The sequence below is a fragment of the Physcomitrium patens genome, chromosome 20 (genome assembly GCF_059467195.1).
Source record: "Physcomitrium patens ecotype Gransden chromosome 20, ASM5946719v1, whole genome shotgun sequence".
Classification (NCBI taxonomy): domain Eukaryota; kingdom Viridiplantae; phylum Streptophyta; class Bryopsida; order Funariales; family Funariaceae; genus Physcomitrium; species Physcomitrium patens.
This window is the reverse complement of record NC_143429.1, coordinates 7,358,395-7,380,428: the sequence shown is the minus strand read 5'-3', so window position 1 is coordinate 7,380,428 and position 22,034 is coordinate 7,358,395. Positions and strand designations below refer to the sequence as shown.

At 37.8% G+C, this 22,034-nt stretch overlaps 2 protein-coding genes and 1 long non-coding RNA gene across 5 annotated transcripts; 2 read left to right on the top strand and 1 right to left on the bottom strand.

Moving 5' to 3' along the window:
- Positions 1-5,634: 5,634 nt before the first annotated feature.
- On the top strand, positions 5,635-6,765 carry LOC149987279 (uncharacterized). Its single transcript, XR_016498932.1, has 2 exons — positions 5,635-5,845; positions 6,235-6,765. It is a non-coding gene; the product is annotated as an uncharacterized LOC149987279 (long non-coding RNA).
- Positions 6,766-9,283: 2,518 nt separating this feature from the next.
- On the top strand, positions 9,284-13,791 carry LOC112273493 (uncharacterized). 3 transcript variants are annotated; one of them, XM_024502378.3, is made up of 7 exons: positions 9,284-9,424; positions 9,603-9,776; positions 10,209-10,393; positions 10,557-10,637; positions 10,836-11,063; positions 11,204-11,281; positions 11,563-13,791. In XM_024502378.3, exons 2-7 carry the CDS (start codon positions 9,662-9,664, stop codon positions 11,890-11,892), a joined length of 1,017 nt encoding a protein of 338 aa, XP_024358146.1. In that variant the 5' UTR covers positions 9,284-9,424; positions 9,603-9,661; the 3' UTR covers positions 11,893-13,791. The 3 variants fall into 3 exon arrangements, with proteins under 3 accessions (XP_024358146.1, XP_024358147.1, XP_024358148.1); XM_024502379.3 differs by having other exon boundaries at positions 9,309-9,443; XM_024502380.3 differs by lacking the exons at positions 9,284-9,424; positions 9,603-9,776 and adding an exon at positions 9,861-9,982.
- LOC112273492 (uncharacterized) lies at positions 12,443-15,798 on the bottom strand. The gene is made up of 4 exons (XM_024502377.3): positions 14,731-15,798; positions 14,341-14,399; positions 13,875-14,085; positions 12,443-13,656 (listed from the first exon to the last, which is right to left on the bottom strand). The coding sequence occupies exons 1-4, from the start codon at positions 15,004-15,006 to the stop codon at positions 12,709-12,711; spliced, it is 1,494 nt and encodes a 497-aa protein (XP_024358145.1). The 5' UTR covers positions 15,007-15,798; the 3' UTR covers positions 12,443-12,708.
- Between the last annotated feature and the right edge of the window lie 6,236 nt (positions 15,799-22,034).

Here is a 22,034-nt window from a genome sequence, read left to right as displayed (position 1 = left end):
GATATGACAACAATGAGGACACCACTTGGATTGGTTAGAATGTGCACTCTTCTTCAAGGCGCGACCAACTCAGTTGCGCATATGATGAATGGGATGAATAAGATATTGAGAGATTTTATTCCGGAAAAGACTATGCCTTTTCTAGATGATGTTCCTATAAAAGGGTGCAGAGAAGGAGACAAGGATGAAACTTTAGATACGAGGGGGTGTCGCAAATATGTTGTTGATCGTATACAAGATTGTGAAAAGATTTTAACTCGGCTTGGAGAAGTTCATCTTACATTATCGAGTATGAAGTCCGTATTTGGAGTACGAGAGGTTGTAATTGTTGGACATTTATGTGGATCTTATGGAAGAAAACTAGATCCGACTAAAGTTGATGCAATTGGAAGGATGAAAGAGGATTGTGATTCTTTAACAGAGGTTCACAGGTTTTTGGGTGCATGTGTATTTTATAGAATCTGGATCTCTCATTTTGCTCACATAGCGAATTCATTATATGAACTGTTATGCAAGGGTTACCAATTTAAATGGGAAGAAAGGCATATTCAGGCAATGCAAAGATTGAAGAAATTATTGATGTCACCTCCAATATTGAGGAAGGTTGATTATAAGTACAATAGACCAGTGATTCTTACTGTGAACGCCAGTCCAATTGCCATTGGATGGGTTGTGGGTCAAGATGATTCAAATGGGAGTAGATTTGCAGTTCAATTTGGGACTAAAGTTTTAAGTATTCATCAGCGTGCATATTCGCAAGTCAAAAGAGAACTTTGGGGAGTCATTTCAACTATGAAAGCTGAAAAGGACTATTTGATTGGGGCAGTAGTAGTAATTGAAACAGATTGCTTGCCATTGCTTAAAATGATTACTAACTGTTCAAAGCCAGATATTGCAATGTTGAGATGGATTGCTTATATTAAGTCACTAAATCCAGAATTTAAGCATATTATTGGGAAGGACAATTTAGTAGCAGATATGCTATCTCGAGCAAGATATGAGAGGGAGGACGAAATGGTTGAAGACATTGATGACGTCGGATTGAAATTCTATTCAATATCAAATCTCAATAGAGAAGACAAGCTATTTCTTGAAGAATCTTATGAAGGAGAATTATTGGATATTGGTCATTACTTGAATACCTTGACTAAGCAGGGGAATTGGTGTACAGAAAAATTCAAACAAATAAGAAAAAAAACATATGGATTTTTACTTCGAGATGGATTCTTATGGAAGAGACCGAAGAAAGGAATTGGGATGCCACGACAAATGATAGGCAAAAAGAAAGAAAAACTAAAATTATTAAAGGAGTTTTATGATAGTTTATGGGCAGGGCATAGAGGAATCTGGGCTACTTTTGCTAAACTCAAGGAACGATATTGGTGGAAAAATATGTATCGAGATGTGCTCTCATTTGTAGAGTCATGTGAAATCTGTCAATCGTACTCTAATATCCGACATCGAGATGGTCTTCATCCTATGTATCCTCTGGCTATTCATTTTAAATGGGTTGTTGATTTGGTTATTATGCCGATTGGGTTATGGCAGATGAGATATTTAGTTTTAGCTCGTGAAGATTTATCAAATCAAGTAGAAGGAAGAGCATTGAGGACAAAATCTACAGAGGGGATTTGTAGGTTTTTGCTTGAAGATGTCATTTGCTGCTACGGATGCGTGGAAAAAATCATTGCAGATTGTAGAGAATTAAATGCACAAGAAGCTCGTAAGTTCTTTGAAAGATGTGGAGTTAAACTATCACTAACTACTTCTTATAATCCAGAAGGGAATGCAAAAAGTAAACGCGATCACCCACCGATTGTGAAAGCATTAGTTAAAGCTTGTAATGGGAAAGTTAAAGAGTGGCCACGACTTTTGTCATTTGCATTATGGGCTGATCGAACAACACATAGTTCGGTGACAGGATATATGCTAGTAGAACTTATGACACGTCGAAAACCAATTATGCCGATTGAAGAAAAGGTACTTACTTGGAGTATGCTACCATCGGAAGATGGATTGACAAGAGAAGAACTTCTGGCTATTAGGATTCGACAATTGGAGCAAAGATGGGAAGATGTGCAGATAGCATTTGAAAGGTTAAAAAGAACAAGGTTACGAAACAAGGCACGATTCGACAAGCAACATCGCTTGAGACCTGAAGCAATCGAAGAAGGTGACTGGGTACTTGTTTATGACAATAGTCTGGATAATCAACATAGTACTTTGTGGAAATTTTCAAAATGTTGGTTTGGACCATATGTAGTAACAACTGTTCATGATAATGCGACTTACTCATTACGGGAGTTAGATGGTACAAAATTGAAAATATCAATTACAGGGAAGCGAGTAAAAATATTTAAACGAAGACACGCGGAGATGAATATGGAAGACCTTAATGAAGGTATAGAGATTCCGCAGCAAGAAGATGAAAGTGATTTGGATAATGAAGGTGACGAACACGAACTAGACAAAGACGTAGAGGATATATTCTAAACAGCAATTGAATAAATTGGTGCATACCGGAAGATGCACAGGTTCAGAGGGGGTGGATGTCGTGTTGTAACACGAGTATACCGTGAAAATATAAAGAAAGGGGACTTTTATTAATGTTCAGTTACCTCGAATATTGGGAGCAACGACCAACTCCAGTGCAAATACTAAATGGCCAAATTCAGTCACCCCGTTACAGTCAGCCTGGGCATACTAAAATGCTCCATTCAATTCCAATAATGGGAGTCAGCAGGAAGAGAAAGGACGAATTCACACAACGGATGAGCCTGGTTCGAAGAGCCAATTAGATCCAATTTCAAGAATCCAATCTGGGTCCTCTTATCCAATATGAGACCTGAATTGGCCGGGCAACCCAATGTAGTCTAATTACGGAAAAATCCAGGTCTTACTACGGGCCTCAGCCAATCTGACGCGAAGGATCAATTTGATCCAATTACGGAGACATATGGGTCTTACTACTGGACTCTTAGCCAATATGAGACCTGAATTGGTCGGGCGACTCAATGTGGTCCCGATTACGGGGTTTCGATTCTGTTTCAGGCTGTCCTGTTCTTTGTGCCATTTCAGGGAACGTTATTTTCGGTAAAAAGATCTCTTAAAGGTAAAAACGGGGGAGAAAGCTCTGACGGCGAGAGCCAATTTTGGATCCAAGCTCTGACGGTGGGAGCCAATTCCGGATCCAAGACTGAAGATTGAAGAAATTCAAAGGATAAAGTTAGGGGGAGAGAATATAGTTTTGGGGAGGGGTTTTTGAAGGATCGGGGAGGAGCTTCATGCTTCGGAGCGGGGAAAAAAGACAGAGAATTGGGTTTTTTTTTCTTCATAGGGTTTTGGGAAGACTAAGGCAATCGTTGCTGAAGTCAGTGTTGTAATGGTGAATCGAGATTTTTAATGAAGTGGGTTTGATTACTCTTGACTGTTTTGTGAAATCGAGTTACGTTTGTGATGAAGAGTTAAAAGGGTGTCTATAGGATTGAGTATGCGGAGTGAATGAAATTTATTGGATTAATCTAACAAGACAGTCAGTGGATACAAGATCGTGAGTATAAAGCGGTATCGAAGATTAGCAGTTTGAGTTGTTCGGGGTTCTCTGTAACGTCTAGAGACCTACCGATTGGGACAAAAAGGACTTCGGCGAGCAGTCGAAGGGCATCCGTATAGATTTACGGTGTATTCTTGTAGTTGTTTGTATTCCTACAGTCAAAAACCGATAAACTGCTTGAATATTGGCGAATCTCCATACTACCTTCTACAGCCAGACGCCCGGCGCGTTCTCGAGCAGGAAAGCATGTAATACGACATCGTTGCATCCAAACCCCCTTTGTTCTCAACCACTGTCCTAGCCCTCATCCTGACCCCCAGTTCCAAGTTCGGAACCAAAAGGAAGGAGAAGCTAACTATTTGTATTACAACAAGTCACTCAGGGCATGAGGTATGTTTACAATCTAAGGAAGAAGTTGGTGTTTGAAATTTCGGCATCACCTGTTTATGCACCAAAAACAGCACATGCGCTGATTATGCTTGCAAGACCATTTCAAAGAAGAAGCTTAAGTCAAAGAACGATGTTGCATGTGTTCCGAAAGAGCTCTTAATCATGTATCATTTAACTAGTGAACAGAACTTATGACCTCATTCAGTAAATAATGTTGATTTCATCTAACAAGCACATTATATTTTAATCACATTATAGCGACAATTCGAATCATGATTGATGATCAATCAACTTTTTGACATTAAACATTGTTGCTATTGCATTGCGAGCATTGCTCATCCAAACATTGTTGCTATCAAAAGTTCATTTGAAGATGAGGCATCTATGTACTTTGTTATGGAGTTGTGCACTGGTAGCGAACCCTTCACTCACATCACTGAGAAGGGGCATTACAGTGTGAGGCAGCTGAAGCAGGGAATTACTGAGAAGGGGCATTACAGTATGAGGCAGTTGCAGCACGAAATTACTAAGAAAGGGGCATTACAGTGTGAGGCAACTGTAGCAGGGAATTATTGAGAAGGGACATTACAGTGTGGGGTATTATAGTTCACATCACCAAGAAGGGGCATTACAGTGTGAAGCAACTGCAGCGGGGAATTATTAAGAAGGGGCATTATAGTGTGGGGTATTACAGTTTACATTACTAAGAAGGGGCATTACAGTGTGAGGCAGCTACAACAGAGAATTACTAAGAAGGGGTATTACAATGTGAGGCAGCTGTAGCATGGAATTACTAAGAAGAGGCATTACAATGTGGGGCATTACAGTTCGCATCACTGAGAAAGAGCATTGCAATATGAGGCAGCTATAGTGGAGAATTACTAAGAAGGGACATTACAGTGTGAGGCAGCTGCAGCGAGGAATTATTGAGAAGGGGCATTACAGTGTGGGGCATTACAGTTTGCATCATTGAGAAGGGGCATTAGAATGTGAGGCAACTGTAGCGGGGAATTACTGAGAAGGGGCATTACAATGTAAGGCATTACAGTTCGCATCACTGAGAATGGACATTACAATGTGAGGCAGCTGCACTGGGGAATTACTGAGAAGAGGCATTACAGTGTGAGGTAGCTGCAACAGGGAATTACTGAGAAGGGGCATTACAGTGTGGGACATTACAGTTCACATCACTGAGAAGGGGCATTACAATGTGAGGCAGCTGCAGTGGGAAATTACTTAGAAGGGGCATTATAGTGTGGAGCATTACAGTTCGCATCATTGAGAAGGGGCATTACAGTGTGAGGCAGCTGCAGTGGAGAATTACTTAAAAGAGGCATTATAGTGTGGAGCATTACAGTTCGCATCACTGAGAAGGGGCATTATAGTGTGAGGCAGCTGCAGTGGAGAATTACTTAGAAGGGGCATTATAGTGTGGGGGGGCATTACAGTTCGCATCATTGAGGAGGGGCATTACAATGTGAGGCAGTTGTAGCGGGGAATTACTGAGAAGAGGCATTATAGTGTGGGGCATTACAGTTCTGTGACTAGTGTGAGGCATTATAGTGTGGGGCATTACAGTTATGTGACTAGAACCACCTAGAACCATCTTTATCGTGATAGAAACTTGCCACATTTTGGGTGTCAGACATCACGATTTGAAGCCTAAGAATTTCTTTTTGCTGAACGAGCAGGAGGATTCATCTCTGAAGGCAACAGACTTTGGGTTGTTGACGTTTTTCGAACCCGGTGAAGTGTGCAAAGATGTGGTAGGAAGTGCATTCTACGTTGTACCAGAGGTTTTGAGAAGGAAGTATGGACCCGAATCCGACATCAAGAGTGCAGGCGTGATCCTGCACATTTTTGCTCCTGGAAGTGTTGTTGTTCTAGTCAAACATTCTTTAGGTTCCAGCCCCCCCTGCTTCTTGCTTTTCTTCTTTGTCCAAACACCGATTGCGCCTAGTCTTTTCTACTGTCGACGATGCTCTCTTGCATGATTTGCAGTTTGTTTTTCAGTTTGCAGTGGATTGAGTCCGTCGCTGTTTTGTTTTTGGCATAGGTTGAAGACGTAGGTTCCTTGAGGATTACGGAGTTTTGCTTCTTAGGATTTGCGTGTGGTTTTATGTTTAAGAATCAGCATGTTGGTTGGCAGCAAATGCCTTAGGGTGAGATGACGTCAAATGAGATGATGTATAGAAATTGAGAATTCTAGCGGTTTGGTCTGCCGACTGATTGAGTCTATGTGTGATTGCCACAAGAAGAACTGCAATGTGAGTGTGGTGATGGTTCCGCAGGGGCATGGACAGAGAGCATCGATTGTTACTAGTGTATTGGATGACACTGGTACTTCTAGCCATGGAAATGTTTTAATAGCAGTGCAAGTATTTCCATGAATAGAGCACATACGGGACACAGTGCTCTTCTTCCGATTGCACTCAAACATGGTTGAGCATATGTGAGAAAGGGAGCCTTCCGAACAAAAAGTTCCAGGGAGCACTTATCATAACCGCACCTGGTGGCAAGTCCGCTGCAAAGACAAAGTCGTGGCTTCCTTTGTTTGATGGATACTGCGTTGTAGATGAGGATCAAACCAAGCAACTGTTCCTCGCTCGTATCAACGAAGCGGAAGCGCCACTTAAACAGAAGCGAGGGGCGTCGCAAGAAACCATCTTACTGTCGCTTTGTAAATCAAGACTAAAAACGGATCCTAAGAGGACGGGGGGTCACAATGAACGGGGGTCAGGATGAAGGTTGGGAACGGAGGGAACGCTGGCTGGGAACAAAGGGGTTGGATGAGGGCCATGATTCTAACGATGGTTTTTGGGAATGATGCATTTTTATAACGATGGTTACAACAGAGTGGGTCAATTCAGTAAAAGGGTAGGTCACTTTAATATTTCTCTAAAAATAAATTTACTTTTATTTATATACAATCCATTGATTTTAGTGAGTGCTAATTGATATTCACAAAAATCTATACAAAATACAACCCAAAATCTTAAAATGTACCAATGTTTTTATAATGAAATTGAAATTAGAAAAACGTTGAAATTTTTAATGAAAATAAATAATTGTGTATTCAAATATAACAGTAAAAAAAAGTTAATTTTCATGATTATGACAATAATGTAAAGATCATCAGAATAGTACCTTTATTAAACTATTTGTATTCAATAAACACAATATATATATATATATATATATATATATTCATTATGAATGAATTGTATGCTCTCAATTGAGGTTTGAATTAATCAATGACTTACTTTGGTAAACATCATTTACAATTTGTTTATTTCAATCCATAGTACAATACAAGTACTTAGAGAGTAAAAAATGAGAAGAAGAAATAAGAAATTTTACACAAATAAAATTCCATTTATTATATGAGGACATTGTGTGCATGTAAAATATGCGACATATAGAAAACATGACTCATATTTTGAAGAAAATAAGGCCTTCAAATCATAAGTTGGATGTAGTTGACATTATAATTTTTAAATTTTGATATCATGTTTTGAATTTTAAAAAACAAACAATTTTTTTTAACTTTAATTTAATATATGTGGATTATATGATTTTTTAAGTATCTTTCTATCTTATAAACATATATTTTCAATGCCTGCAAAATTTCAATATTAAAACTGGATCTAAATACCTTCAATAATTGTAGGATGAACTTTGAAAGAAATATTAAAGGCTTATAGAGATCAAATTTTCTTGACATAAAAATAATTAAAACTATATTACTAAAAAAATAAAAATCCAGATGACAATTATTTTCTTTATTTTTTGCTTTAAAAATCATGTGTGTATATGTATAATTTTTAATAACTTAAGACACATAGATCTTGAATAAAATTAATGTACAACATTAATCAAATAGTTTTATTAAAATAAGTAACTTTACTTTTTATGATTGAAGAAAACATGTATTTTTTCACCACTAAATAGAATATTTTTAATCTCTCTCTCTTTCTCTCTCTCTCTCTCTATAGATATATATATATATATATATATATATCAAGAGAGAGAGATACACTAATCACTTCTTTAATCTATGAAAGAAAGGAAGTAAGAAAGAAATAAACTAAGCTCAGTTATTTAAAATAAATGTATCTAAAACAAATCCCAACTTGCATTAAAACCTTTAAGTTTTAAATGGCCTCTTTTAAAAATCTGTTGTTTTAACATCATGGTATATATTTTTGGAATTGCAATATAATGTGGAATTTATTATTATAAATATATTAGTATTTTTTTCTATGCAATGAATACATCTCACTTTGAAATGATATTTTATATGTTAAAACATCAACATATTGAATTTGAAACAATTGAGCATTTCTATAGCTCGTGATTTGATACAAAATATTGTGTTAAAGAGGCGTTATATTTTGTGACTGTCTCAACCCTTAATTAATTAATTTTTTTATTTAAATAAAAAATATCCTGTGATTTTTAGATTATTTGATTTTTGATTTTTGTTTTTTTTTGTTTTTTTTTATCAATAAAGAAGGTCAATGATTTGGGCATACTTTGAATTATTTTATTTTGTATGTAGTTAGAACATTGACAAATCAAATAACTTTCCAAAATTTTGTTTTACAAAGGTTTGTATGATTGTATTGTGTTTTTAATTTATTTTAAAATGTTACAACAATCAAATAGATTACAAACATGCTACAAAATTTTCTACATTTAAATAAAGGTTTTTCAATAAAAAAAGTGACGATTATAAAATCATGAGATGCATGAAATTATATGCATGTAAACTTAAATACAATTTTGTTGTTGACACTCCACTTCTATACAATTTAATTAAAAAGATAAGTACAAACCCAAGTAAAGAACTAACAAAGAAAAAGAACACTCTAGAATTAAAAGAGAACTGAGACTTGAATTTTGTTAAAAAAGAAGCGGTCTATTTTCAAACAAGTGTTAAATTCTAGTTTTAGTTTTAATATTAACTATTTTAGGATTTAAGAAGAACTTTTTTCCATAAATTTTGTTGAATCTTCAAGTTCATTAGAAAAGAAAGAAAAAAGGAAGAAAGATTTAATATACACACATACATGGTAAAATTTAATTAGCTAATAGAAAAATCCAATTGAAGACACCATTGAAAAGTCCCATGCCAAATTAATGTACATCAATCAATCTAGGTGTTGAAAACGGGCCCCACTCACTTTACACGCAGACAATGAATGAACGTTCCACACGTTTCATCCAAGAGTTCGGAGCGTTGTTTTCAATGGAGTGCCCTGAAATCATCCATCCATCGAAACGGGAAGCCATGGCGGTAACCCGAAGGCGAAGAAGGGCTCTTGTTGTAACTGGGCTCTCGCGTCGCGTCGCGTCGGAGTCGTAGCGCCGAGAAATGCATCAAACGTGCGCACGCTTGAAGGGAATCCGAGCTTTCCCATCTACCTGCGGGAAGTCTCGTGGATTTCCTACTCAACGAGCCCCGCAGCTCCAGGAATGGTGCGGAGATGAGCGAGAGGTCTTGGTTTTTTTCTTACGGAGTGTGGGGTTTATGTGGTTTGCAAGGTTCACGAGGTCCATGAATCGCAAGGGCGCTTGAATTATTTTGTTGGCGGTTATGGGAGCTCCGGCTAGGTTACATGCTGTTGACGTGGTTAGTAGTGATGGTTTCTTGAAGGGCAAGAGCCGAGGAGAAGCGTTGTCGAGGTTTTGAGCGAGTGGTGAAATCTGGGAGAGATGGTGGCACTCGATGAAAGGCATCACACGTTTCTGCAGGCGCTCATGAGGCGAGGGCCCCTGCCTGAAGAAGAATCGAAGGGCATGTTCATGGAGCTGTTCGGCTGTTCGGACGGTTCGTTCTATTGATTATTGTTTTTGGAAAAAAAATGGAAGCGAGTGCTTGTTGAGTGTGAGGACAAGGCTGAGAAAGATCGCGCGGAACCTGAGACGGTAGTCGGGAGCAATTCCGGAGAAAGAAAATATGATCACATTGATACTTGTAGAATGCTCGGGGTTTTTGGTGACAACTTATATTTGAAAGAGCAGTTATAATTTTTGGTATGATGTGTAGGCTAAGTTCCCTGGTCTGTTCTTAGAAGAGATAAACACCTCGCCATAGGAAAAAGTTGGGAGAAAAATCATCCCGTAGCGTCCTTGACTTTGATTTCTGGCATTTTAGCCATGAGCACTTGTGGCAGCACTTGTAACATCTAGTTCATGGTTTTCTCTGGCATGGCTAATTTTTCTGTGTTCGAAGTTGACGCTGGTTGTTGTCAACTTGCAGACCAGTTCTTCGATTTCCTGAATACGGTGAACAAGGAGTTGGACTATGTCCAGATGGAGGTGAGAGGGAGTGCAAATCAGCACGACGGAATTGTGTACTATGGTATTGTGAACAAATTGGCCAGTGAGGAAGCGAAACTTGGTACTCGGCTTGTACACGCACAGCTCGCCTTCTTTAAAGCCATCGTAAGTGCTCACATTAGCAAGCGGGATGGCTAAGCTGTACCGTCTACCACATTGTATAGCTGCTTCCAAATGTCTCATTGGCTCTGCTTTTGTCGTGATTTTTCGCATGTATTTTCAGTTCATTCTCAAGAGATACGGGCTAAATCTTAACCATGGGATGCAGTTGGAGACTATACTGAGCGATCCATCTGCAAGTGGTTCCATATCCAGCATGCAAGCTCTCAACCTCCGCCTTGACACTCAGGTATTCGGATTGGCCCTTTCTTCGAGCATATCTGTTTCTTAGATGGTCTTTTATTTATTTTTATTGAAACTTTAAACCGTACTTTGAGATCCTCGACTTAGGGTTGAAGCTCAAAAGGGATCTATTATTTATCTTGTTGGTTACAACTTATCTCTCTTCACATTAAACCGTGTTTATCTCGCGCATTTTGCAAAACAGAATGAAGAACAGACACAAGCTGAAGCTAGCACCAGTCAAGCAGCTCCTCTGAAGCTCACTTTAGCGGCTAAGGAAGAAACTCTTGCGACTTTGGTATCAGACAAGTGGTTGAGTCGGACAGAGGATGGAAGGGTTTGTTTGGGCATAAAGTCCTTCCTTGAGCTTCGAAGCCTGTTCAAGAATTTTGATGTGCCCTTTTGTGATGTGTGCAATGAGGCTGCTATTAAGGTTTTCGTCTATTTTCCCTTCCTGGACCTTTGCCTTACCTTCTTAGTGGATAGGTTGTTCTATTGGTCGCTAAATGATGTAATCCTTGGTTCCACTTGGTACTAAGTCTGAAGTGGTTGTGTGTGCTTTACCTCTTTCAGGCGCAGCCTTGCCAAAATCTAGATTGTAATGTTCGCATGCACTCGTATTGTGCACCAAGAAAGTTCAGTCGGCGTCAGGTGCGTTGACAATAAGTTAATTTCTTTCACTTCATGTTTTGACTGTGATAAAAAGAAGTGTTCTGGATTAATTTTGTAATGCTTTTAGTCTACCTTCTTTTATATTCCGTGTTAAAGACAAAACTTCTTCAAACACATTCTTCGAGCCCCTTATGAGACGTTTTTTACATTCTAAATGTGTTTTGATGAAACAAGGGCAGTGTGTGTTCTCCGAACTTTGAGATGTTGATATCCTCAGTTGGATCAAAGTTCTTCTCAACTCATCAGCGTTTTATTTCCAGGTTCCTAGGATGTGTCCTGGTTGTAGCACCGCTTGGAGAATGCCCACAAGTGATGACGACGAGCCGAATAACTCCGAGGAGGGTATCCATGGGGAGGAAGAGGATGGAGAGGATGAATTCGCAGTTCCAGCGCCTACATCTGGAATTTCTTCCAGACTGAGAAGACCCAGCCAGAAGCGTTCAAAAGCAAAACTGGAGAGTTCTGATGATGAAAACGATAACGGCCATGATGATGACGAATCTGGTGGGATTCCAACAGATCGGTCGCCACCCGAGTCACAGGGGAGGAGGGTGATCCATTGTCGTCCGAAAATGAGAGCCAGGCGATAGATTTAACAAGGATTTGGATTCTTCCTTTCTTTCTTTCTTTATTATTTTTTTCTTCATTTTTTTTTTTTTTTTTTTTTTTTTTTTTTTCCCTCCCAAGGGCGACCAGTCATCTAAGGGTATGTATGCTTAAATTCTTGCTGAAACTAAAGACACTTGAAACCGCATATCTCCAGTAGAAGTTATCGTTATGCATGTACATCAATCAATCAGATGTGTTATCCAGTTGTAGCTTTTACAGTTTCGGTTATAGTTTTCATGTCTATCGATAGGTGTTTCAAGCATGTGAAAGGTTGATGAATGATTATACAGTGGGTCAAAATGTGTGGCTAGGAGCTTTCATCTTCATGGCGGAGCCTCTTGTTTCTCTCAAAGAACAAGCCCATGCCGATTTGGGGGGTGGGCAATTCATTCAACTCTGGTGTAGATCCAGATTGGTTGCTTTGCACTCATTCAGGACCAGTTTGGTATGTACAAAACTCGGCAAATTGGTTTAGTAGTGGCATGGTGAGTTTAATTCTACAGGCTCACTTCTGGCTCTTGACAAGCTATATCAGCCATATATATATATATATATATATATATATATAATTAATAAGAAAAAATGTTTCTCAAGAAAGAAATGTACAAGAAGCCCATTGAGTAGCTGTGCCTGCGTGACCTTGAAGCTACTGTGAGAATAAAACCTGAATGCGGATCATCGAGGAAGACCAAGCTTTACCCTAAGGCCGAAGCTTTCCTCAGCACTTCACTGCACTCAAATATTTCATCAGAAAGTCCAGATACCCATGCATCTGGCCTAATCTTTACATCATTCATTCAAGAGTTTGCAGGGGGCATCCAATTCGGGTAACCATAGCCAGGAGGCGGCCCTGCAAAGCGGCCAGGAGTCCCAGGCCCCCAGGTGCTGTAATCCATCCCCTGCTCATTCAACTTGGGCCGCTTGTGATGAGGGCCTGGAGGTCCTGGAGGTCCTGGAGGAGGAAGGTGGCCCATGGGTGGGCTATAATCTGAATGGAAATGTGGTCGAAGTGGTCTATTTTGACCGAATTGTTCTTGGCTATTCCCATTCATGGACCTGTGACCTCCCTGTCCATAACCCTCAGGAGGTCTAATAGAACCATTAGGGTGCCTCAACTGATGACCATTCTCATACAGCATGCCAGAGTGGAAACTCCTTGGAGCCTCAAACCGAGAAGGAAAGCTGTTTCCCTCTTGCTGGGGAAGATAAGCCGGAGGAAAGCTTGGGGGAGGGTAAGGAGGTGGAGGAGGCAGTTGCTGGATCGGTTGCTGCTGCTCCTGCTTGTGTGATTTCTTCGGGGGTGGAAGGGAGGGGGGAGGAGGAGGAGGATGAGGAGGGGGGCCGCCCTTGTCGCCCTCTCTTTCCTTCCTTCGTCCTGAATGATTCGAGGAGCCTCCATCTAACCGTCTCTCTCTGAGTGACTCCCCTTCATGGGTGTTTCTCTCATTCTCGCCTTGCCCTTGAGGAGCATGCATCTCCCACTCCCTGTATCTGGGCAGCAGCTTTTGATCGTTCCCCTGGGTTTTACCGTCTTTAGATGAGTTCGTGCGCTGGTCGCCGGCGCGGTGGTGTGGGAACTCCTCCGGCAGCCGAAGCTCAGGGACTGGCCGCGCGAGTAGACCCAGAGGGTCTTGCCGAACACTTTTCGGTGGCTTACGCTGGGGTTCTTTTCGTGGGAGAAGCACCTGCAGGGTGCCAGAGGGTTGCCGTACAGGGGGGGCAACATCAGCATGTTGTGACTGAACCTGCATGTACAAATAACATTCTTAGCAACCTGTGCAAGAAAGAGTATTGCTGAAACCCAGACTTCTATCAAAAGACTGTCATTCAAATACACTGTTCTGAAAATAAATACTGTCCACGGTAACAATCCAAAGGAAGTACTCGTGACAAATAACTAATCTGTTGCACGAACGAAAATTGGGAAGACTCAGTTAAATGGAAACATCGAACGCACGGTTACCTGAGTTTCAGATAATGAGTTTGCAGCAGAGGGATTTCTTTCTGGTGATAATCTTCCCTGCTCCAGTTGCAAGAGCTGGGAATGGGCATCAGAGATGTGCAAGTCAAAATCGGGTCTTGCAAGGAAAGAGCGCAGACAACCTGGGGCACCACAGATATAGATACCTTCTAGGACGTCCATCTTTTGAATACGTGTAACCCTTTCTTCACACCTGCAAGCAAAACCAAGGCCAAGTTCGCATTTGAGAGTGGTTATCATGTTTGTCAACACAACTTACAACACGCAAATTCGAAGTGAGATATCCAGACCCAAAATACGCGGATTATCTAACGGACTAAAGTTACCAGTGTGTAAACAACATAATGACCAAATTATAATCATGTCCATCACGTTCTTGAAATAAGTGTTAGCATTTACCCCGTTGAAATTAGAATCAACAAGTACTACTAAAAAGCACCAAACTCACAGGAAGCAAGTTGGATAAAGTTTGGCGCACGTCAAGCAGAACGCATGTTCGCACGGTATCTGTAGCCATTCACAGCAAAATGTGCTTCAGTTCGCATCATTCTAGTCCCATTTGAATGGGAGTTCAAATGACGAAAAGAAAATCAGCAAGAAAACAAGTAGGTATTAACATAAGCATCCAAAAATTCTAATTCTCAGAAAATAAGTCTGATGTTGTCCAATGCCATCCACATAAAACGACAAGAGACAGCAGACTTAGAAAAGAGCTTCATAACCTACTCCGTAAAGGCGTTGCTAAAGTCAGTTAACGTTAGAGAAAGCAAGATGGACTCGCAAAAATCCAGTTACAGGATGAAGGAAAATAAAAGTCATTCGAAGCATGAAGTCATACCAGCCGGCCGTAAACAGCAATCGGGAAATCGCACCGCACACAAATGTGAACTTTGTCCCCAGGTTTGCGAAGAGCTTTCACTCCCACGAAGTTCATTGCGCAAGGCTCCGAAAAGACGGTTCCCACCCCTTTCAAATGCGGTAAGTCTGTGCCCATCAAATGAGGCGGAACAGATGGACCCTTGGGGATTGTACCGCCGGCTTGCTCCTGCTTCCCGCCTGGTATGGCTCCGGCTCCAGCCCCGGTCTTGCCGAGGCGTATAGTTAAATTCACCATTGCACTATATCACTCACTGGCATCTCTCGCACTAAAAATTCGTTCCTACTACCATGCAGCGCAACTCCACTACCCAATCTTAAAACCCTCCTCTCTCTCCATACTTAGGGTTACTACTCCAAAACTCCACAAGAAGTCCCTGACGATCCCGGAGGCATCAACCCGGCATGTTTTCTGAAGCCACAAAACAGTGGAATAGGTCTCCACGAAGGCAAACCTCATGGGCAGCGATGACACTCACATGATCAAATTCCTAACCACACAAAGCCACAAAACCCTGGCTCCTCTACATTAATCTCCCCATTAGGCTCCTCTCACAAACCTCTCAACCGCGTTAATACCAGGGCAACTCTTTCATCACACATCCTGTCCATCCCCTATCTACACGCTCCGCCACAATGCCGAACTCTAACCCGCTCAAGGTACGCCAACAGCCACAGCTTCCATTTTCGAGAGGTCTTACACCACCATAAATGAGACTGAAAGAAATTCTCCGGAAACCAATAGCATCAAGTTTTGCACCTAATCAGACAGCTAGGAACTCAACAACTGAGCGCTTGTCACTCGCATTCCGCCTCCAACAACGCCACGAAGAGCTCAAATTTGCCGTACAACTCGTCTCACTTCACAATATTCATTAAAAATCGCAAGCCAGGAACAGTGAAATGTAAGTCTGTTTATAACACGTCGTGGTCCGTTGGCCATCTCATCATTCTGCCCCCTTCTTTCGAAGTCGCACGCACAATCACAACAACAGCGAAATTGGGTTGCGACATTGAACGTGCTCAATCAGAAGCGGGGCAATAGAAGTCGTCGTCGTCGTAGTAGCAATGCTTTCGGAGGGAACCGGCCATAGCCAGTAGCCCCGTCGTCAAGGCGAAACGAGGCAACGCCGTCAGTTACTAGTAACTAGTAAGTAGTGCTTCATTGTCTTCGTCGCCTCCGAGTACGTTCGTAGTACGCTTCCAATACAACTACGACTACTACGAATACTTACGATGATGTGCATACAGATCCGACACGGTGGCGATGCTGGGTTGCGCCGAGGTATTTCCGCGGTTATCATCTGCCGCGTCGCGAGACGGGTATAGAGACTTCGCGGATATCAATAGGGCATGACTAGGTGTTCTGGGATTGATGCTGGCTTTCGTGTTTTTTTGTTTGTATTCAATATGATCAATATAGTTGAATTGGCAGCTTTTTATTTGATTCGATTTTATTGGGGATTCCTGGAAACTGACGTAAAGTACTTTGTTTGATATTTTTATGGAATAAAGAACATTTTTTGTATTAGGAATGAGGAGTTAAGTGAAAGATGTAAGTAAAGATTCTAATTGGTCAATTTGTGTTTTGTGTTAAGCAATTGGAATGTTAATTAGGATTTTATTGGAGGTGCATTGTAAAGAAGGTCTTAAGTAGAGTACACATGGAATTCTCAAGAAATGTCTGGTAATCAAAAGATTGAGTGAAGTTGTATGATCTATTTTAGAGATTAATGGCACAATTTTTTGTTATTTTGGATTTATATAAATATATATAGGGGAATAATAAAGCAACCCAATTTTTTACTAAAGCAATCCACCTATCATCACAATCATGAAAAAATAATTACCTCAAGATTCATTTTTCTACTATTAGATCTACAATCAATGAAAAGAAAGCACATTCATCTTCAATCATGATAATCTAATCTTCATTGCTGCCGTCCACAATTATTAGCTGCAATAGTCTTTAATTATAGAATCCTAATTATTTGTTTAAAAGAAGGAGGGACCTACAACAAGTTTATCTCATTGCTTCGTGCCCTGTTGGAATGAGGGCTGAATTGGCCTTTCTTTTCTTGCTTCCCTGCCACTTTTTTCTCTTTGCATGGCTTCACTGCCACCCTACTCTCTCTGTATGGCTTCCTTGCCACCTTCATATTTCAATATAAGATCTCGAAACTATGTTGCAAAAACTTTTGCAATGATTGTTGCAAAGACCAGCTTTTAGAAGCCTCCTGCTGTTTGTACGGGGTCAATGAAAGCTTGAAGCTTGCCAATTGCTATCGAAACCAATTTGAAGATTTAATGTACGATTGATGCTATGCTTCATAGATCAGTAGTAGCTATTGTTTTACAACATAGTATTGATTACTGAGCTTCCCTCCCAAGTCTGAAATAGTAATTTTTTTTTAGAGATTGACTGAGTAGTGGTTGTTGCAACTGTGATCAACATCTTTTCTTCTCCTAAAATTGAAAATTTTGTGAGTGTGGATTGACAACATGGAATCAATGTCGCAGCAATTGTACGCTCTCTCATTAAGGTACAGTATGTGATGACTGGATGTATCTAGTACTTTGACATAGAAAAAGTAAGGAAATGGTAATGACATTAGAGAAGTTAAAGTTTTCAAAATTGGAGACCTTGTGAATGGCATTCATATTATTACACAAGCACGCCATTTATTCATAGAAGTGAGATATATGGAATATAAAAAAACTTGATGCTATACGTGTTGATTACAAATAAGCAACTTGAGAGGAAGAATTTAGATATGGAGTAATGCTTTCTATGACAATAATAAAGAGGAACCTTGATATTGTATCTTGATTACATGCTTAGCTTTTTTCTACATTGTATCTATTGAACTGTAGCCTTTGTTGTATGCTACAAGGTATGAAAACAATATCTAGATGTCTGAGTTTTGTAGTGAATTTGTCGCATCAAATTGCTGCAAATCTGTTTCTTTAATAATTGTATTTATTCCTTGAGGTGAATAGAAGAAAAAATACTATCTTTTCATTTGGATGTCATACCAAAGAATGATCTCAGTCAAATAATCACCTCCCAAAACAAATGTTGAGATAGAACCAACGCCTTAAAACTGCTACTCTCCACTTGATTTTTGCTTTCAATGTTGTTAATCCTACTAAGAGACAGTTTTCAAACCTAATTGGTTGTCACATAAACTAGAGAATATTGGTGTGTCATTGTGTGGACTTTGCACATTGTTGTTGCTAGATCTTTTGTCTAAATTATACTAACATTGACTTATTAGACATAAGTTTAGAACTTATCAAACAACAATCTTTGTATCTAAAATGTCACAAACTTCCATTAAAGTCTTTGTTTTGTTAGTTGTTAGATTCTTGTAAAAGAATATAGTTGTCACTCAAGAATTGTAGCTTATGACTTTGATGGATGTATCAACTATGAAAGCCCAAACCATGTCCGATCATGATATGATTATTATTGTTTACTTCTGCAAATCTGGCTAGTATCTTGGACAAAGTTTGTTGTTGCTGTTTCTTGATTCTTACTTTGTTAAAGAAAGCTAATAAAAATATGAACTTATTACCTTTGTCAATTTAGAATATTCCATCTAAATTTAATTCCTCTAACCAACTTGCTTTATAAAAATTGTTACTTGTAATGGTGACTCAATCATATTGAAAAAAAATATCTTTAATTGCACTTGCATCCCTGAATGAAATCATGCATAGGATCAATGGACAGACCCTTCGTTTTAAAGTATCACCAACTTTACTACTACAATCCTTCAAATTCATAATGAAGTCGCTTGTTGAAATATTATTTTCATCGTTACAATCTAAAATCAAGTCTTTTGAGTGTTTAAGAAGGTTCTGAAGGTGGATTTTTAATTCACTTTTGTAAGCTTGTTTATTTGGACTAATTTGATAATAAAGACAAAAAAAAAATAAAAAATAAAAATTGAAGCTATTATTGTAAGAATTGAAGTTGGTTTTTTGTAGAAGATTAGGAAGGTGATGTCATTGTTTATAGTATTTGAGCCATGACTATAAGAGATCTTTTTGGATGGCAATATAACCAAAGGACAGTAAGAGGTTGCATTTTATTTTTATTTATTTTTATTTTTTTTGCTGCTTTTTATGAGCTTTTATTCACACAAATGTGTAAAAGGGCTTTTCTCATCAATATTTTGCAACATGTTTGGTAGGTAGAGTACCTATTCACTTATTCAAAAATAATTCGTGCCAATTCTATAATTTTTTTTATTGTTGGTTGTCTTGATTTTCTTGTCTATTTTGCAACTTCTCCATGAAAGATGTTTTGAATCAATCACACCTGATTTTTTAATTTATTATTATATTTTATGATCTAGTGGCTTTCAAAAATCCTTCTTCTAAGATTGTCTTTGTAGCATGTAACTTGATAGATGTTGTTTCTAAATTTCTCACATTATGAAGCAACAATTGAGAGTGCTCTTTGATTCAACAGATTAAGAATCTACAACATTAATGTCTTTGGCATTGAAGATTTTGAGCAATCCATTTTTGCAGTTAACTTCTATAATATGAAATTAATTGATAATTAATATCACTTGAAGTAATAACCATCTAAAATATTTTAAATAACTATATATAATAATTTTTTAAAACAATTTTATAAGCATATTATTGAATTCTACTTTATTTGTACATTATTTATAAACGATTGCAAGGAAAAATTTGTCTTTGTAGGACATTTGCAAATATTATGTCCCATTGACTGGCAATTGTTGCAAAATTATTTTTTTGATCTTGCTTCTATAGACTTGAATTGTGATGCAAATCGTTGCTGTGTCATAACACCATTATATAGTAAAAAATAAAAATATGGATGTTATTATAGAAGAGCATAGTAGAAAGATGTAATAGAAAAATAAGGATAAATGATAGAAAGATAGTAAAAGATTTAGTCTTAATACTACATTTTATAGAAGGGACTTCTATTTACTTTGTAGAGGTATAAATGAGCCAAATCAAAACAAATTAGATAAGAAATTAATATAAGCATATTTAAGAAAAAATTAATAATAGGTTAAAGCAAAAATTACTTCAAATTACTAAAAATTGATATCCAAAGAAGATCGGTTGTCAACCAAGGTTGAAATCAAATTCCAAAGCACAAAACCATGCTCATATGATGACTCTAAGGTTCTTTTATAGATAAAAGAGTAAGGTTTGAAAACAAACTAAAAGAAAGATTTTAAGCATTGATTTCTTGTCATTTGAATCAATATTAAAATTTTGAGGGATTTTTAAAGTTAGTAATGTTTTTGATAGGATGAGGGTTTGAGAAATAAAAATATGTTTACAAATTTGAGAGTTTCTTGAGTTTTGTAGTGTGTATATAGATGAAATTTGAGTAATGTGTTGATATACTAGTTTTGAATGTATATACAAATTTTGAAGTCAATTGAATAGTTAGATTAAAGTATATGAGGGATTTTATGGATTGAGATCTCAGAAATTAGAATTTAAGGGTTAGTGAGTGTTTCTAAGATCTTCAGTAATTTATCAATTGGATTAAAAAGAATTATTTTTGTATGGATATTAGATTCAATTTTTAAGATTTAGGTGAAATTTGAAAGCAAATAAATAGTTCAAAAAAGAGATATTAGCATTGGAAGTTAAGCATTTAGATTGGAATAGGAGGTTGTCTAATACTTGATTGAATTAACTTGTATTTCTCTTAATTAGTAAGTGCAATCAATTTCATCTTTCTTGTGCTTGTTTTTAACTAAAATATTAAGAAGTATGCAATTTTTGAGTTCATATTAATAGTTTGTTTATTAGTTGTTGAAATTTCAATTTGATATTGGATTTATTAAGAATTTTTTTATGATATAGAGTTTGATTAGGATTTGGTTTAGGATTTATCTAGGATTTAAAATTCATTAGAATTTCAATTAAGATTAAATTAGGTTTTATTTGGATTTATTTGGATTTTTTATTTTTAATATTTCTTTAGAATTTTTTTATTATTTTTTTATAAGTTTTTATTTCTAATATTTCTTTAAGTTATTGTTATTTTTTTAAAGGTTTATTTTTATATTTTTTTTAAGATTTCTTGTTATTTTTCTTTGAGATTAGTTTAAGACTATTTTGTATTTCTTTTATGACTTCTTTTAAATTTACATTGGATTAATCAAAGTTTTATTAAGATTATTAAGATTTACTTAAAGTTTATTTGAGATTCTATTAGACTTAGCAAGATTGTTGCTGCAATTCTACTTACCTTCTACAACTAGGTCTCCAGTGTATTCTCAAAGAAGAATACATATAATACAATATCATTGTGTGTCACGGACATAATCATGTAAGCTAGTAATTACATATACAAATAGATAGAAGTAAGTAAAAGTAGGTAAAAATAAGTTAATTCTATAGTATTTAATATGAAAGCTTCCTAGAAGCTTCATAGACACTGCTTTGACTTTATAGGTGTCCTTAATTAATTTTTTGGATTAAAAACGTGGTCAACAAGTTGGCCATGTCCCACACATGTTGTTAGCTTGAAGATCAAGCTAACTATGTGGCCCACATGTAGAAAAACTTGCCTTGTAAGTCAAGGCATGTGTCCTACAAAGTCAATACATATTGGAGGTCCTATAGAACGTCACCACGTAGCCCCTAGTTAGATAGTATATATAGAGACAAGAGTGAAGGCTTCTTCACTCTTATCAACTCCTTTCTTGCTTCTAGTCTAGTTTCAAGGGTCTCTAGTTTCTTTGTCTTTTGGCAATAACTATTCCAGTTTCTCTTTCAATATACATACTTGTTTATTTACATTTTATTACCTTTCTTTGAGTGAAGGCTCACTTATCTGAATTATTTTTTCATTGAATTCTTGTCCTTGAAAGATTGACAAGAGTACACTTACAATATCAGAGCTTTGTCTAATCTTGATTAAGAGTAGATTACCCCTTTTTCTTGATAAGATATAAGCATATTAGAAGTTACGGATTACCTTCTTCTAAACTGATATTGTCCTTAGTATTTTCTTTGTTCTCAAGTCCTCTCTTCTATTTGTCTTGAGCGATATTAAATATCTTCTCTCTTCTAAGTGTCATCATGGCAGAACTTCTCAAAATGAAGAGTACAATGGCACTAATGCAAGAGCAATTGAGGGAGTTAATACATACGATGCATCAACTCAATTTACCACCACAAGGAGCAACAAGATTGGCAAGAAGTGAAGATATAAAAATGGTTGGACCTGCTTCAACATCTGCACCAAAC

Excerpts from the sequence above, each read along its gene's own strand:
- LOC112273493 (XM_024502378.3), top strand. The coding sequence starts at position 9,662 with ATGGTGGCACTCGATGAAAGGCATCACACGTTTCTGCAGGCGCTCATG. Across the intron at positions 10,394-10,556 it reads TCGCCTTCTTTAAAGCCATC|TTGGAGACTATACTGAGCGA; the intron begins GTAAGTGCTCAC and ends CATGGGATGCAG. Across the intron at positions 10,638-10,835 it reads ACCTCCGCCTTGACACTCAG|AATGAAGAACAGACACAAGC; the intron begins GTATTCGGATTG and ends TTTGCAAAACAG.
- LOC112273492 (XM_024502377.3), bottom strand. The coding sequence starts at position 15,006 with ATGGTGAATTTAACTATACGCCTCGGCAAGACCGGGGCTGGAGCCGGA. Across the intron at positions 14,400-14,730 it reads TTGCTGTTTACGGCCGGCTG|ATACCGTGCGAACATGCGTT; the intron begins GTATGACTTCAT and ends GAATGGCTACAG. Across the intron at positions 14,086-14,340 it reads CTTTATCCAACTTGCTTCCT|GTGTGAAGAAAGGGTTACAC; the intron begins GTGAGTTTGGTG and ends TTTTGCTTGCAG.